Source organism: Pelophylax lessonae, assembly GCF_965119305.1.
Source record: "Pelophylax lessonae genome assembly, chromosome: 1".
NCBI lineage: Eukaryota > Metazoa > Chordata > Amphibia > Anura > Ranidae > Pelophylax > Pelophylax lessonae.
In genome coordinates, this window is record NC_138768.1 from 261,541,753 (window position 1) to 261,557,876 (window position 16,124).

Below are 16,124 nucleotides of genomic sequence, written 5' to 3' on the forward strand. Positions count from 1 at the left end.
AGTGCGCTGCATTGCCAAGAGCCCTGGGCCCCGTACTAACTATTAGGACCTGGACTTCCCGATTCAGAGTCACCTGATCACTGTGATAGCCTCTGATCAGCTATCACAGTGATCAGTCACTGTGAAGCCCCCCCCCCCACTGTGTTTATTCTCTGTGAATGGAGGAGAGAGATGCATCATATCTCTCTCTCTCCTTGCAGAGCAAAAAAAAAAAGCGTGTGTACAAAATAAACAAAAAGAAATAATAAAAACAGAATGGTGTAGCGCATAATTATGAATGACAAACACTTATACTGAATCAAAGTATGATGTTAACATATACAGTCCAAAAAATGAACACTGAAGTCCACAAAGGAAGGTATTGGCTGAAACAGATTCCCAGGAAAGGAAAAGCTCCAAACAAATGAAGAAAGGTGAAGATCAGGTGTGCCCAGGAGTAGAAATGAATCCATCAGACAATATAGTGAGAGATGGCTCCTTACCAAATAGCTCTTGCCACTAGATTATAGGTGGCTGAACGCTCATATGAAAGAGAGATCCTCCAATGTAGTAGAATGGCCAGGCAGGAGCATAGGTCACTCTCTCTGGGGACAACCAATCATAGGTCACAGGGATATCCAGTGTAAAACCATGGAAATAAAAGGGGGAAACACTCCCATAGTACATTACCAATGTATAACTTTAATAAATAAAAAGGGATGCACTCACATGTAAAAACTTTGTATGTCAGCGGAACAAACAATAACATGCAGCCGCAGCGTTCCTGCAGAACATTCCTCCTTGGATCGTGGGTCACCCGGCAGTATGGTGGAGAGCTAACGCTGATGATCCATCTAAACACCAGGGACCAATACGAACTCTCGCACCGTCAGGATAAACCACTACATGTTTCCTGATAACTCACGTCCTCTGGGGGTTGGTCCTAGGCGGCGCTGTGCGAGGTCAGGGGTTTAAATAGGCTAAACAGCCATATTGGATACTGGCAGTTTGCCCATAAACCACCCGAAATGAGGAAAAACAGGAACAAAAATACTCAGGGACAATAAAAATATAAATACACTTCCATAAGATCACTACCTGCTGCTAAATGCATCCATATGGTCACGCAAACGGGACCAGGGAGAATTAAGTAGTCATGACAACATACCAATAGATGATAGTAAAGATGATAGTGAAGGAGCCACAAATATTAAAAAATTGTTAAAAAGGTGAACAGATCCAAAAGGATTGATACCCTCTAAAATGAATGTGAAAACGGACCTACTTGAAGGTAAGACCCTGGAGGAATGTATAGGCTGCGACATCACAAATAATGGGACAAACATAAAAAATACATACAATAAACAACAAAAGGTATATAAATAATGAAAATAAAGAAAAAAAAAATGCAGAAAAAATAATAAAAATGCAGAAAAAAATAAAATAAAAAACTACGGAAATAAATCAAGCATTATTAATAAAACAATTGATGTCCCAGTCGATGTTTAAACCGAATGGAGCAAAAGAACGCATGTCAAAGATCCAACGGGTCTCAAGGCGAGAAATCGCCCTAACTAAATTGGTGCCCCTCCAATTAGCTGTAATCCTGTCAATGGCCAGGAAAGAGGTACCCGATGGATCTTTGTTATGACATTTGTCAAAATGTCTCGATAGACTGTGACCTTTAAACCCTCATCTGATATTGCCAACATGTTCTGAAAGGTGAATGTGCAGTTCTCTTTTTGTCCCTCCAATGTATTGTTTAGATCACGGACACTGAATCAAATACACAACATACTTCTGCACGTGATGAAATTTCAAAAGATCTACGTGTGTGTGTGGACTGGAACTGCATACACCTCCTAGATCTGAAGCTGTTGATCTGACAGATACTACAGCTTCTACAAGGAAAATAACCTGGAAGAGGCTGGAAGAATGAAAGAGGTTTAGGTGGATCCACTACATTCGGTGCGATCTGATGACGCACCGATGGAGCCCCTCTAAAAATGACTGAGGGTCGATCTGGCAAGATGGAACCTAAAATCCTATCATTCTTAAGAATATTCCAGTTTCTTCCCAGGATTTTTTTCACAGAAAAGTACTGGTTAGAATACCTGGTAAACATGGAAAAACTAAATGTATCAGCACCTGAAGTATCTCGTGGTTTTTTAACAAGTAGAGATCTTCTATCCATGTTCGCCACCTGGTGTACAACCCTATCAATATCTGGTTCACTATATCCTTTCTCAAGGAACCTGACCTTTAAAGTATTGGCCTGTAAGTGAAAATCCTCCATATTAGAACAATTGCGCCTAATTCTTTGGAACTGGCCCTTAGGTACCGCATCCAATACAACCAGACCTTATAATGACAACTCGATCTGGGGATATAAGCGTTAGGTGACGAGTTTCCCATTCTGAACCTTAATATCCAAGTCCAGAAAGTGCAACTCGGAAGCACTGATTTCAAACTCCAGTTGAATACCCCTATTATTCTGGTTTAAACGTTCAAAGAACGCACATAGGGAATCAGAGTCTCCATCCCATATGACGAATGTATCGTCTATGTAGCGTTTCCATAATCGCAGTTGCGATGGGGGTCGTGTCCAGATAACATCCTCCTCCCAGTAGGCCATAAATAAATTGGCCAAACTGGGAGCGAACTTGGCTCCCATCGCAACGCCGCAATTTTGTAAATAGAAACTGCCACCAAACCAGAAGTAATTGTGACTGGTTGCAAAAGTAAGGAGAGTCGTCAGAAACTCCTTCTGCAACAAGGGGAGGGAGTCGTCAGCATTAAGAATATGCCGCACAGCCTCCAGTCCATGTTCGTGTGAGATGATGTTATACAATGAGGCCACGCCTGCCGTGGCCAAAAGGTATCCATCATCCCACACAAAAGAGTGGTAAGCACCTGAGTAGTATCCCTTCTTAGAGGTAAGAAGTGGTGTTAGTCACATACGGTTGTAAATATTCATCTACATACTTGCCTATCCTGGACGTGACAGAGTCAATCCCACTTATGATGGGAGGTCCAGGGGGTTTGGTTTGATTTTTGTGGATTTTAGGCAAGTGGTGGATGACAGGGTTTCTAGGAGTGGCTGGGATCAGATAAGCTCTTTCCTTTTTGTTTAAAATATCCAAACTGAAACCTTCATCCACCAATAACTTCAGATCAGCCTTATCCTTACTGGTAGGATTAGATGCCAGTGGGATATAGGTGGAGTGGTCTGAGAGGAGTCTATTAATCTCTTGGATATACTCACTCTTGTCCAAAAGGACAATACCACCCCCCTTATCCACAGGTCGGACAATTAAGTCCTTCCTTTCACAAATCTGCTTAATGCCCAAACGAAGAGTGGAATCAGATTTGGACTTGGGGAATCACAATTTTTCTACGTCTTTTAAGACCATTTCCTTAAAAACTTGCAAAGACGAGGCCGTATTGGCAGGGGGGTTGAACAAAGAAGCATTTGTTAGATTAGTATGCTTAAAACCAAGGGAAGTGGTGTTACGCGTGAAGGGGTGCATGGGATTAGCCAAGAAATGCCTTTTGATACTGATCTTACGCACAAACTTATGGACGTCAATATACGTCTCAAACTTATTAAGTTGGCGTGGCGGTACAAATTTCAAACCTTTGCTTAGGACCCTTTCCTCCTCCGGAGTTAGAGTCACCGAGCTTAAGTGGAATATACCGCTCAAATCTAGTATCTCCTCCTTTTTATGTCGGAGCCTCCTCCCCCCTCTGGTGCATCTTTTCCCTCGAACCCCCTTTTTATCTGGGAGTTTTTCACAAAGAAATAATGCAAAAATAAAATAAAAAATAAATAGATCAAGGTTTGATCTAGGCCAGTGCCAGGGTTAGTGTTTGGGGCAAGGTCAAGGTCAGTATTTTTTTGGTAGAATTATTCTTTATTCTTTTAAATTAATATCAGCGTCAGAGTATTTTAGGTAGGATTAAAAAAAGTGCTCTATTGTTTTTGGGCTGTACTATAGGTACAAACAACTAACAGGAGAATTTAATTTGGGGTGTTCTTTGGTGAAAGGTTATGGTAGTAGCAAAAAGAACTAGCAAAACGAATACAGCGAAATGTAAAAAAACATATATTTTTTTTACTATTTTACTATTTTGGGCCAGCTTTTCTTTGATAATAGAAAAAGAAATCAGGGGATTTCCATTACCATTTACCACCAAATGGAAGCCCAATTTGTCCTGAAAAAAAAACAAGGTATAATCATCCACCTGGATGCACAAAGTAGTTGTGATGATATGTACAGTTTTACTAACCCATGTCAAAATTGTGTTTAGGCATTAAGATTTGTTTTACCCTTAGGTGTGAAGGGGTTAAAGCAAACCTGAAAAGGGGGAAAATGTACAATTCAGTTTTGACAGTACACTAAATATACCTCCAGGTGCCTGCATGTCAGCAACTCCAATGTTCCATCCCCAGAAAGTACACTTTGGTATATAAATATCCCTCTATATAATCCATTCTATTTGCCAGTGGGGCCATTACAGTGTTGGGCCAATAGTAAGAAAATTTGTTTTATAAACGTGTGTAGATAAAAGTATAATTCAACCTGTTAAGTACCTTGGTTTTGCCCACTACATCCTGGAGTCCTTCTCCACTGAGATGATGTCTATGTGTGTAGGCATAAAAGTTGCTGTTTGACAGGTAAGAATCAGATTGGTGTTTTAGAGATGCAATTAGCAGCCTTTTCAGCACTGATCATCAGAAACTCATGTTCCTGTGACATCAGAAACTCATGTTCCTGTGACATCAGAAACTCATGTTCCTGCGACAGTGGGTATTAAAATGTCAACATAAACTGACACATTGTATTAGCTGAGGATCTCTGGCGCAACAAATTACAATGTATCTGTCGTTTATCGCATCTCTACCATTAAAAGAGATGTATGGGTTTTTTTTTTTTTTTTAAGAGTTATACTTACCTAGGTGGATACAGCATCTGTCCTCTAATACTGAAAACTGAGTGATCAAACACCGCCGATTGCTCGGTTCTCACAGCTCCCTGAGGAGAGAGCTGCTGTCAGTCAGCAGCTCTCTGCTCTGTCCCCCTGTGCTCACTGGAGATCTGGGCTGTGGAGGAGGTGGGAATGGCCAGCTTAGGCTTTCAGGGGCTTGCTGAAAGGTTGAGCCAGGTGCTGATCCAGGCATGTGGGCGGATCCCAACTCCATTGTAGCGATTTTGCCTGAAACTGGACCGGCTCTGTGACTGCAGCCTGCTGAAAATGGGTCACAGGAGTGCAGAAGGAACTTCACTCCTGTGATCCACAGGAGAAATACAGCCAAACAAGCTTTGGCTGTACTTCTCTTTTAAGGAGAAGCCTTGTGTTTTTTCAGTGAATACAAAGCTTTCTCTGATCGGTCGAGTTGCACAGATGGGCAGATCACATCACAATCTCCATTTCAGTCAATGAGAGGAAGTTTTGCATTTATTGGAAAAAAAAATGTATTGAAAGACTTTTCCTAAATGGCAGAAATGTGGTACAACCACCTCTCTCTACATCTGTCTGTAAGGGGGAAGGAGAGTCTCACGTAGCACAAGCTACTACAGTATAATACAGCCTAAGCAGTAGCCAGTTTGTTCTGGCATGCAAAATTTTGTTTGATCCAAACTGTCAAGAAAACCTACAATTCTCTTTTGAAGTAGGGTTATGTCACAGGCAGGGAAAGGCTAACCAAACAAAAATATATTTTTGTGTGAAGAAGATTCTTCGGGTTCCTGGTCATGATTTAGGACTGCAGTGCTTGGACAGTACTAGGAAATCTTTTACTTACTTAAGAAGTCTATAAGCATTCTTTGATGGACCTTAGTATACCTCTGCTTTTATGAAGAGTAAGCAGAATGTAAAAAAACTCTGCTATGTCACAGTATCTCTGCATATGAACGCTTTCTATCCATATCTATATTATTTTTAGATAAAGTACGGAACAGCTAATATTCACAAGGTTTATTTTTACAGTTTTCGCCCAAAAAAAAAGTTCCTGTTGGAAGATGTCCCCTCACCTGTTCTTTCAGTGACAATTGTAAAATTCAGGATTTCACATCCCTCTCTGTTCACATGGGAATGATCACCAGGAAAAATAGAGAGGGTGAATCTCCTCAATGGTGACACAGATAACAATAAAACATTGGGACTTGTAACCTAACTTGGGGCTTTTAAACTAGGTGTTGGAAAGGAGGGACCAGATGGAGTGATAGCCAGCAATGAGCAAGGTTCAGTGGGTTATATTGGGGGCATCAGTGGTAGGGTGCCCAGTATACCTAAACACAAGATAAGTTGGCAAATCCCAATTGCAGTATCATAACAACTAACAAGGAAGTAGTATGCGACAGGACAAAATTAATAGGCATGTACACAAATGTAAAAGGAAAAGCAGTTTGATAGTAAATTGGAAGAACTAGAGCTGCTAATGTACGAGAAGGATTTTGATTTGGTGGGAATTTCAGAAATTTGGTTTGACAGCTCACATGACTGGATGGCAACCATCCAGGGGTATTCCTTATATCGTAGGCACAGGGAGGGTAGGAAAGGAGGAGGGGTATGCCTGTACTTTTAAGAATGATTTGCAAGTGATCCTGAAGGACAACATTGCCCATGGAGCAAGGGAGGAGGTGGAATTCCTGTATTTGGAGCTCCGAAGGGAGAAAAGGAATGGGAAAATGATAGTGGGCGTGTGCTAAAGGCCCCCTAACGTGAGGGAGGAGGAAGAGGCTGACCTCCTACCACAGCTAGAAATAGCAGCAAGGCAGGGCAGTGTTATTATAATGGGGGATTTCAATTATCCAGATCAACTGGGTGTAAGGCACTGTTCACTCATCTAAGGCTCGCCATTTCCTAACGGTTACTAGACCTACTGATTACAAACAACAGAGACCTGATCGTGAATGTGGAAATACAGGGCAACTTAGAAAACAGGGATCACAGGTTTATTACATTCAGTATAAACCACAGGAAAACGAAACACAAAGGTAATAGAAGTACACTGAATTTCAAAACAGCCAACTTCCCTAAACAACGCTCTATGCTGCACGATATTAAATGGGATAAAATCCTAGAAACAAGGAACACAGAGGAAAAATGGGTGTGCTTTAAGAGCATACTAAAAAAATATATATTGGCCAGTGTATTCCAATTGGGCAAAATAATATAGAAAGACTAAACCTGGGTGGCTACACTTTCCTGCACAAAATTATAAAGGCAACACTTGTTTTTGCCCCCCATTTTTCATGAGCTGAACTCAAATATCTAAGAAAACCGTGATTCATCCGTGAAGAGAACACCTCTCCAAAGTGCAGACACCATCGAATGTGAGTATTTGCCCACTCAAGTTGGTTATGACGACGAACTGCAGTCAGGTCCAGACCCAGATGAGGACGGCGAGCATGCAAATGAGCTTCCCTGAGACAGTTTGTGCAGAAATTCTTTGGTTATGCAAACCGATTGTTGCAACAGCTGTTTGGGTGGCTGGTCTCAGACGATCTTAGAGGTGAAAATGTTGGATGTGGAGGTCCTGGGCTGGTGTGGTTACACTTGGTCTGTGGTTGTGAGGCCGGTTGGATGTACTGCCAAATTCTCTGAAATGCCTTTGGAGACAGCTTATGGTAGAGCAATAACATTCAATTCACGGGCAACAGCTCTGGTGGACATTCCTGCAGTCAGCATGCCAATTGTATGCTCCCTCAAAATTTGCGACATCTGAAGCATTGTGCTGTGTGATAAAATTGCACATTTTGGAGTGGCCTTTTATTGTGGCCAGCCTAAGGCACACCTGTGCAATAATGATGCTGTCTAACTAGCATCTTGATATGCCACACCTGTAAGGTGGATGGATTATCTCAGCAAAGGAGAAGTGCTCACTAACACAGATTTAGACAGATTTGTGAATAATATAAAAGAGAAATAGGCCTTTTGTGTACAGTACATAGAAAAAGTCTTAGATCTCTCAGTTCAGCTCATGAAAAATGGGGGCAAAAACAAAAGTGTTGCGTTTATAATTTTGTTCAGTGTATAATGTAAAAATGCATATAACGGGGGACTATGCGGGGGTGCCCCCTATCACCCCTTTTGTTCGCACTGGCCATTGAACTGTTGGCTGCGCAGTTACAGGAGGACGGTTTGGTATCTAACCTGCATTTGGGTCAGCTTGAAGAGCGCGTGTCACTGTATACTGACAACATATTTTTGTATTTATAGGACCCGGGTCCTTCCCCGTCCGTGGCCTACGCTCTGATTCAAAAGTTCGGAGATTTTTCTTGGTTCTGTATTATTGGTCCAAATCATCTCTGTTTCCTATTGATAATATCACAGACATCCCTGAGGACTGTCTCATCCCACTATCTACATCTTTTCGCTACCTAGGGGTACCGGTTCACTTACCAGTTTCTAGATTTCTGGATAATAATTTATCTCCAGTAGTGGTTGCATTTAAGGAGAAAGTGTGTAGGTGCCAGGCCTTGCCACTTACTCTCATGGGGCGCATACATTTATTTAAAATGAATTTTCTCCCTAAATTTCTGTATATCCTTTCTTGTATTCTAACTTTTTATTCATATTGTGAAAAAATATTTTTTAAAACAAAACCAGTACATACATTTGATGAATCAGTTCAAAAACATTACAAATACAGTTTCTAATATCCCCCGGGTTTACCTGCTATATGTGTCAAATACCGCGCCCCCAAGCCCCCCTCACAGGCCCAGGTTGTGACTTCCACAAAAATGTACACATTCTATTTCCCTCCATTATATCCTGCAGCTGTATCACCTCTTTTTTTGCCCATCCAACAAAGTATAAGTAATCATCTTTTCCAGGTTTAAAATAATTTGTGTCTAATAATGAAATTAAAGGTGCATTATAGGGGTTCCAGAGCTATGACAAAAAACATGGGGGAGAGGGGTTTGAAGGAGGGGGACAAACTGCCAATCACTTTAATTTTTTCCGTTGGGTGGTGGTAGAAGGTGGTGATTCAGTGCATCATCCTATCCCCAATAACTAAATGTCTCAACGTCTCTAACATGAAGCCCCAGTCGACCCTTTCAAAAGCCTTTTCGGCATCTATTGACAGGAGTGCGGCTGGTGTCCCCTTCTTTTTTACCTCATGGATCAAAAATAGTGACTTAAGACAGTTGTCCCTCCTCTCCTGACCAGTGACAAAACCTACTTGATCAATATGTATCCACCTTGGCAACAGTGATTTTAATCTTTCTGCTATTATTTTTGCTAAGATTGTTATGTCTGTATTCAGTAGGGAGATTGGTTTATAGGTCATAGGAGCCGTAGGATCCTTTCCCTCTTTCAGAATAAGGGTTATGTAAGCGAGCAATGATTGCGCTCGCAGATTCCGCCCCTCCCCCCTAGAACATTAAAATATTTACATAATTTAGGGACTAAAACTTTCTGTAACCTTTTATAGTACATTATTGAATATCCATCAGGACCCAGACTCTTCCCCAGGGCCATATTCTTTATTGCCTTCATCACCTCCCCCTGTGCGAAGGTGTTCTAACTCATCCCTAGGGACAATAGGAAGGTCCAGTCCCCGCAGGTATTCCCGCACTACAAGGTCGTCCTTTCTATTCTCTCTATCCCCCTCTTTTTGTCTGACGTTATAGAGCTGACTATAATATGAGTGGAATACCACAGCAATTTCTGGGGATGAATGCACTATTTCCCCTTTATCGTTTTTCATTTTTGGGATGAAGGATGCATTTTTTTCCCCCTCACTGCTTTTGCCAAACATTTCCCAGATTTATTTCCCCATTGGTATTTCTCCTTCATAACTACATGGAATGTGCGTTTTGTTTCTAGTTCCAAGAGTGCTGCTAACTCCCCTCTTTTTTCAATTAGTTCTCGCTTCTCTGGGATACCTTTGGGCCTAGTCTGTTGTTGCAGCGTCTGAATCTCTCTAAAGAGGAGATTCATCACTTCCTTTTTTTCCCTTTTTTTCTGTGTTCCTATGCTGAATAACATCCCCCTTATATAGGCCTTATGTGACTCTCACAGAATAGACCGCGTGGTTTCTGGCGTATCATTAATGGAAAAAAATGGAACAAAAACTCTAAGGACTCACTCATTCAGGGACCTTAGGATCCTGAATGAGTGAGTCATTCAGCTTCAAGGCCATTTCTCTAGGTGTCCCTAATGCCGCTTCTAACTGAACCATTACTGGCGCATAGTCAGAAAGTGAAATGGCCTTGATAGTTGCATCTTTGATAGTAGGTAACAGTTGATCTTCCATAAGGATGTAATTGATCCTTGAGTAGGACCCATGAACTAAGGGGTAATAGGTGTAATCCTTAACCTCCGGGTGTCTAATCCTCCAAACCTCCACTAACTGGCACTCCACCAGTAGTCTTTTGATTTCCTTCTGTCTTTGTGGTGGGAAGCGATAAGAACCCACCGAGGAAACCACCCGCGGATTTAAACCCATGTTGAGGTCTCCAAACACAATGAGGCATCCTTCCGTTAATACCATCAGCCTTTTCAGGATTTTCCTAAGAAACTTATTTGGCTCTCTATTGGGGGAGTAGATGTTTGCAAAGGTACACTCCATATTAGTTAATCTCCCCTAATCAACAGAAATCTCCCCTCGGAGTCTGCTAACTGCTCCTTTAACACAAACATGGTGCTCCTATCAAATCCGATAGCCACTCCCAGAGAGTGGCTTGAAGTCGAATCACCATAAAACTGAGTTGGGAAAAAATATGATGACATTCTAAACCCCAAGGAATGCATGATATGTGTCTCTTGTAAACATACCATGTTTCCCCTTAATGGTGTGGTTCTTTGTTTACCTAATGCCTTTTACTAAGGACATTCAGGCCTCTAACATTATATGACACCAAATTTGTCAAGGCCATGATCGACCAAAGGGGCAGCTGTCATATATTCTCCCCATTCAGTATATGAATCTGGTGGCACTTAACTGTCGCCTCTTGTCTATACCTTCTTAAGAGGCAACCACCCTGACACCTCGACCCCACCCTAACCACTGGATGTGTAAGCCCTCTATACCCTCCCTAACCCCCCGGCGCCACCATTACACTTTCTCCTTCTTCTCCTTTACTTTCGGCCGCTAACACTATCATCTCTCTCTTTGCCAATTGTTATAGTAATTGTCTCCCCCATCCCCACCTATGCAGGAAAAAAGGTTAGTAGAGAGGCAAAATAAATTCTACAAAAGTCACCATGATCCCGGTATCCTTAAGTTTGCTTTTCCCTTTTTCTCTTCCTCCCTCCTTTCCCTCTCCTTCCTCCTACTTCCCACCTCTTGTTCCTCCCTCAACCCGTATCCATCGTTTGTTCCTTAGCGACATTGATGTTCCCATCTTCTCTTCCCATCCCGGGAGGGAAGAAGGAGGTAGCTCTAGCTTGCTACAGAAGTCTCTCAAATCTTCCAGAAATCTCAAAACCGAGGTCTTTCTTCCCCTAAGACAGTCTGCAAAGCCCCAGCAGTATAGAACATTGGACGCCCACAATTTCTCTGTCAATGGTTTAAGCAGTCTCCCTCTTGCCAATGTTTCAGCCACAATCGGCGTATAGCTGTAGGTTCACTCCTTCAAAAGGAATTCAGAATTCCGACAGAGTTCTGAGCTTTTTCCATAATTATCGATTTTTCCTCAGCACAACAGAACCTAACAATCACATCTCTTGGAATATCTCCAGCCTGGCTTTGATACCTTCCGGTCCTATGTGCCTTATCGATTTTTAGTATTTCTGAGATCTCCTTTCCCAGCATTGGGTTAAAAAGTCCGCGTATCGCTGCTGACAACTCTTCTTCCTTATACTTCTCCGGTGGGCCCCTTATTCGCAAGTTTTTTTGCCGACTTCGGTTCTCTAGGTCCTCTCTGCAGAAGCTTCATCTGTTCATTCATTTCCTCAAGTATTTGATCATGTCTTTCTAGCCTTTCCTCCATCTCTTCCACTCGACCGAATACCTGTCCAATATCTGTGCGCACTGCAGCAATATCTGTTTTCAATGATGTTTCCAGTTTACAGAATCTCCGCTAGCACCTCTTTTATCAGAGGCATGCTTGCTTGAGCCTCCTCAAGGCCAACATCCTCCTCCGCTGATGAGGGTACACCCCTTTTTTTTAGTTCCCCATTCTGCACTTTGGGCCAATTCTGGGGATTTCCCCCAGTACTTTTTGGTCGAGTTGACATCGGGCCACTAGGCCTTCCAGTTGTGGCTTCTTCCATGGACGGCTTTTGCCTACCCGTCCCTGCCCGACCTGGGACACTTTGTCAGGGGCTACCAAGCCCTTCTTCGGACATGCTAGCTTCTGTTGACATGTACCTTTGAATGTCCTCAGGGACGGGTTGATTTGTTTTACCAGTTTTATTTGATTTACCACTCATCTTCATCCCCTGAGGGCTCTCAGCTGCAAGACGGATGGATAGATAAGCGAGCAACCGCAAATCTCTTTTAATAAGGATGACTGGGTAACTCCAATGGATGGCTTGATGGAAAAAGAGGGGAAAAAGGGAAAAGAGAAAAAAAAAAGGGAAAATGGAATAGAGAGCAATCTGCGTGGGCTCAGGAGAGCCGTCTCATTAAATTCATGTATGATGATATTTCAAATAGCCAATTTGTACTCACAGCTAAATATTAGCCCCCTCTTCGTGCTCCATTCAAGCTTCCCCAACAGTACCACCATATAGAGGGCTTCCAATGTTCCAATGTCCAACTTATTATGGAGGTAGAGGGGAGGCATCTGGTTGCTAGAAAAGTATATAGCATATGTAGGGCACATAGAGAGGTAACTAAGCAATAAGGTGGTCAAATACAGAATCAGTATGGCAATATGGCAGTTTTAGTTGAAAGCCACTCACCTCCAAAGCAGCCTGTCCCTTCTGGTCTAAGTGCGAGGTCTGCCTCTTACCCCTGTCTCCAGTAATCCTCAAAAGATGGGACCAAAAGGGGGGAGCATATCCTGGGCCATCCAAGGAGAGCTTGGGGTGGTGTCTCTTCATGCCTCTGTGGGCTCCCTTAGGAGGTCACTCCACACTCTCTGCAGGAGATGGGGTTGCTGATCTTCAAACCCCCACTGATGTCCAGGGGTATGTTCTCCCAATCCAGGATCAGCTATTTCACTGTGGCTCCCCCTCGTATGAGTGAAGGCGAAAGGAGGACAAAGGGAGGCTCAGAGAGCTTAGGGAACGGCAGCACCGCTTCGCATCCCGCCACAGCTTCAAGCAGCCGCGCGCCGCCCTCTCTCAGGCGCACCTTCATCAGGCAGCTGCGGGGGTCAGTTAGGGGTCCGATCTGTCCGCCGCAATGTCGCAGTCCCGCAAAAAAAAAAAAACACAGATCGCCGCCATTACTAGTTAAAAAAAAAAACAATAAAAATGACATAAATCTTTCCCATAGTTAGTAAATTTAGATTTTTACATTTTTTTTTTTTTTTGAGAATTTCATATAAAAGAATGTTTGAAACATTTTTTCTATTTTTTCAAAATTGTCGCTTTTTTTTGTTTATAGCGCAAAAAATAAAAAAATCGCACAGGTGATCAAATACCACCAAAAGAAAGCTCTGTGTGTGGGAAAAAAAGGACATCCATTTCGTTTGGGTACAGCGTCGCATATCTGCGTAATTGTCCGTTAAATTCACGCAGTGCCGAATCGCAAAATAGGGCCTGGTCATTGAGCAGCCAAATCCTCCGGGGCTAAATTGGTTAAGGAACTCAGTCAGGTGATAGCTAAACCGTTGTTCCTAATTTTTAAGGACAGTTTACTGACTGGAATGGTACCAGCTGCTTGGAGAAAAAGCCAACGTGGTACCAATATTTAAAAAAGGGTCGAGATATATCCCAGGAAACTATAGGCCAGTGAGTCTAACATCAATAGTCTGTAAGCTATTGGAGGTGATTATAAGGGACTATATCCAAGATTTTGCTAATGAAAACAGTATCATCAGTAGTAATCAACATGGATTCATGAAGGATCGTTCTTTCCAGACCAATTTATTACCATTCTACAAGGAAGTGAGCTGCCATCTAGATAAAGGAAGGAATGTGGATGTGGTGTATCTAGATTTTGCAAAGGCATTTGGGATACAGTTCCCCACAAACGTTTACTTTACAAACTGATGGTCTGTGGGCATGGACTATAGGGTATGTACGTGGATTGAAAACTAGCTACAGGGGTGAGTCCAAAGGGTGGTGATAAATAGCGAGTACTCCAGTGTACTCCAATTGTCCAGTGTGGTAAGTGGGGTCCCCCAGGGATCTGTCCTGGGACCAATTCTGTTTAATTTATTAGCAGGGCAACAACTTCTGCGCAGGATGTGGAAACCTTACAAAAAGACATAAATAAAATATCGGGGTGGGCAACTACATGGCAAATGAGGTTTAATGTTAAAAAAATGTAAAGTAATGCATTTGGGTACTAAAAATACAAATGCAAGTTACTCGATAGGGGAAGAACCTCTGGGGTAATTTAGGATGGAAAAGGACCTATTGGTCCTAGTAGATGACAGGCTCAGAAATAGCATGCAATGTCAAACTGCTGCAAGCAAAGCCAACAAAATATTAGTATGCATTAAAAAGGGGATTTACTCCAGAGATAAAATGATAATTCTCCCACTCTACAAGACTCTGGTCTGGCCACATCTCGAGTATGCAGTCCAATACCAGGCACCAGTCCTCAAGAAGGATGTGCTGGAACTGGAAAGAGTTCGGAGAAGGGCAACAAAGCTAATTAAGGGAGTGGAGGATCTCAGCTATCGGGAAAGACCTACAAGCATTGAACTTTTTCTCGCTGGAGAGGAGACACTTGAAAGGGATATGGTAGCGATATACAAAGACCTTACTGGTAACCCTAGCACAAGAAAAAAACGTTTCAGTGAGAGAAAGTTTAAAAATGACACGCGGGCATTTATTGGAATTGGAAGAGAAGGGTTTTAACCCTAATCTGCGTAGAAGTTTCTTTACTGTCAGAGTGGTAAGGATGTGGAATTCTCTTCCACAAGCAGTGGTATCAGAAGGGAGCGTTGATAGTTTAAAAAAAAACTATTAGATGGGCATCTTAATGATCACAACATACAGGGATATATGATTTACTATTGACATAAACACATGCACACTCACACACCACAGGTTAAACTGGATAGACTGGAGTCTCTATTTAACGTTACCAACTATGTAACTAACCCTACTCCATCCAAACCAGAGTTCAGCCTGCAGATACATTGTTATATGCAAAGTCCCTTGATTTGCTCAATGCACAATTAGATATAAAGTTCCACATGCCTGTAAGAATTCAATATCATCTTACAGCATATGGAATGCACATTTTTTAAGGTAATGTTATACAATATATATAAAAATAAAAGAATTACCTTTTTGATCTCCCACATTCATGGCCCATTCCTTCTGGTTGCAGTACCTGTCAATATTATCCACCACGCTTTGGGGATCTCCACGAACTGCATTCTCGACCACAAACTGCAAGACTCGCTTTTCCTTTGCCTGATTAGTTAGGAAATCCTTGATTCTAATTGTAATTTCATGATAGACAATTTTGGCATATGCACGCCGTTGATCATGCAGAACAGTATACAAGGTAAAAACGAACAGAGCACCTGCTGCCAGAAGCAAAACTGTGCTCAGGTCCAGCATCTGCATAAGAAGAAATAATATTATTTTTAATTGCAAACATACAGCAGCATACATTTTCAGCAATCAATAACAGCATTGGGGCTCGCTCACAATAAGTGTGTTGTCAATATGCTGCATAAACATGAGAAAATAATGCGTTGTGTTTGCCAGTCAAGTCAATTGAAATTGTCTCCCTCAAAAACAGCACACCTAGAACATCACACATTTTAAGTGATATTAAACCCTCAGTTTACAAAGCACTTTCAGCAGGTGATTTGTTTACTTACTGAGTATGTAGCATCTTCATCTTTTATTCCTTGCCTATGTTTCACTTAAAAGGGGTTGTAGACCCTCGTTTTTTTTATTTTTAAAAATATAACAAACATGCCAATACTCACCTGCTCTGTGCAATCAATTTTCACAGAGCTACCCCGATCCTCTTCTTCTAGGGTGCCCCGCCAGCGCTCCAGACCCCTCCTATTCATCTGGTGCCCCCACAGAAAGCCGCTCTCCCT

The 16,124-nt window shown here is 42.1% G+C and overlaps 1 protein-coding gene across 2 annotated transcripts in view; it reads right to left on the reverse strand.

Annotated features, from left to right (window-relative positions):
- LOC309563768 (catechol O-methyltransferase-like) overlaps nt 1-16,124 on the reverse strand; it is a 130,646-nt gene that overhangs the window by 16,947 nt on the left and 97,575 nt on the right. For both annotated transcript variants that reach the window (XM_082268369.1, XM_082268368.1), the window contains exon 2: nt 15,351-15,630. In XM_082268369.1, the coding sequence (XP_082124495.1) occupies nt 15,351-15,630 (280 nt within the window). The remainder of the gene's footprint in view (nt 1-15,350; nt 15,631-16,124) is intronic.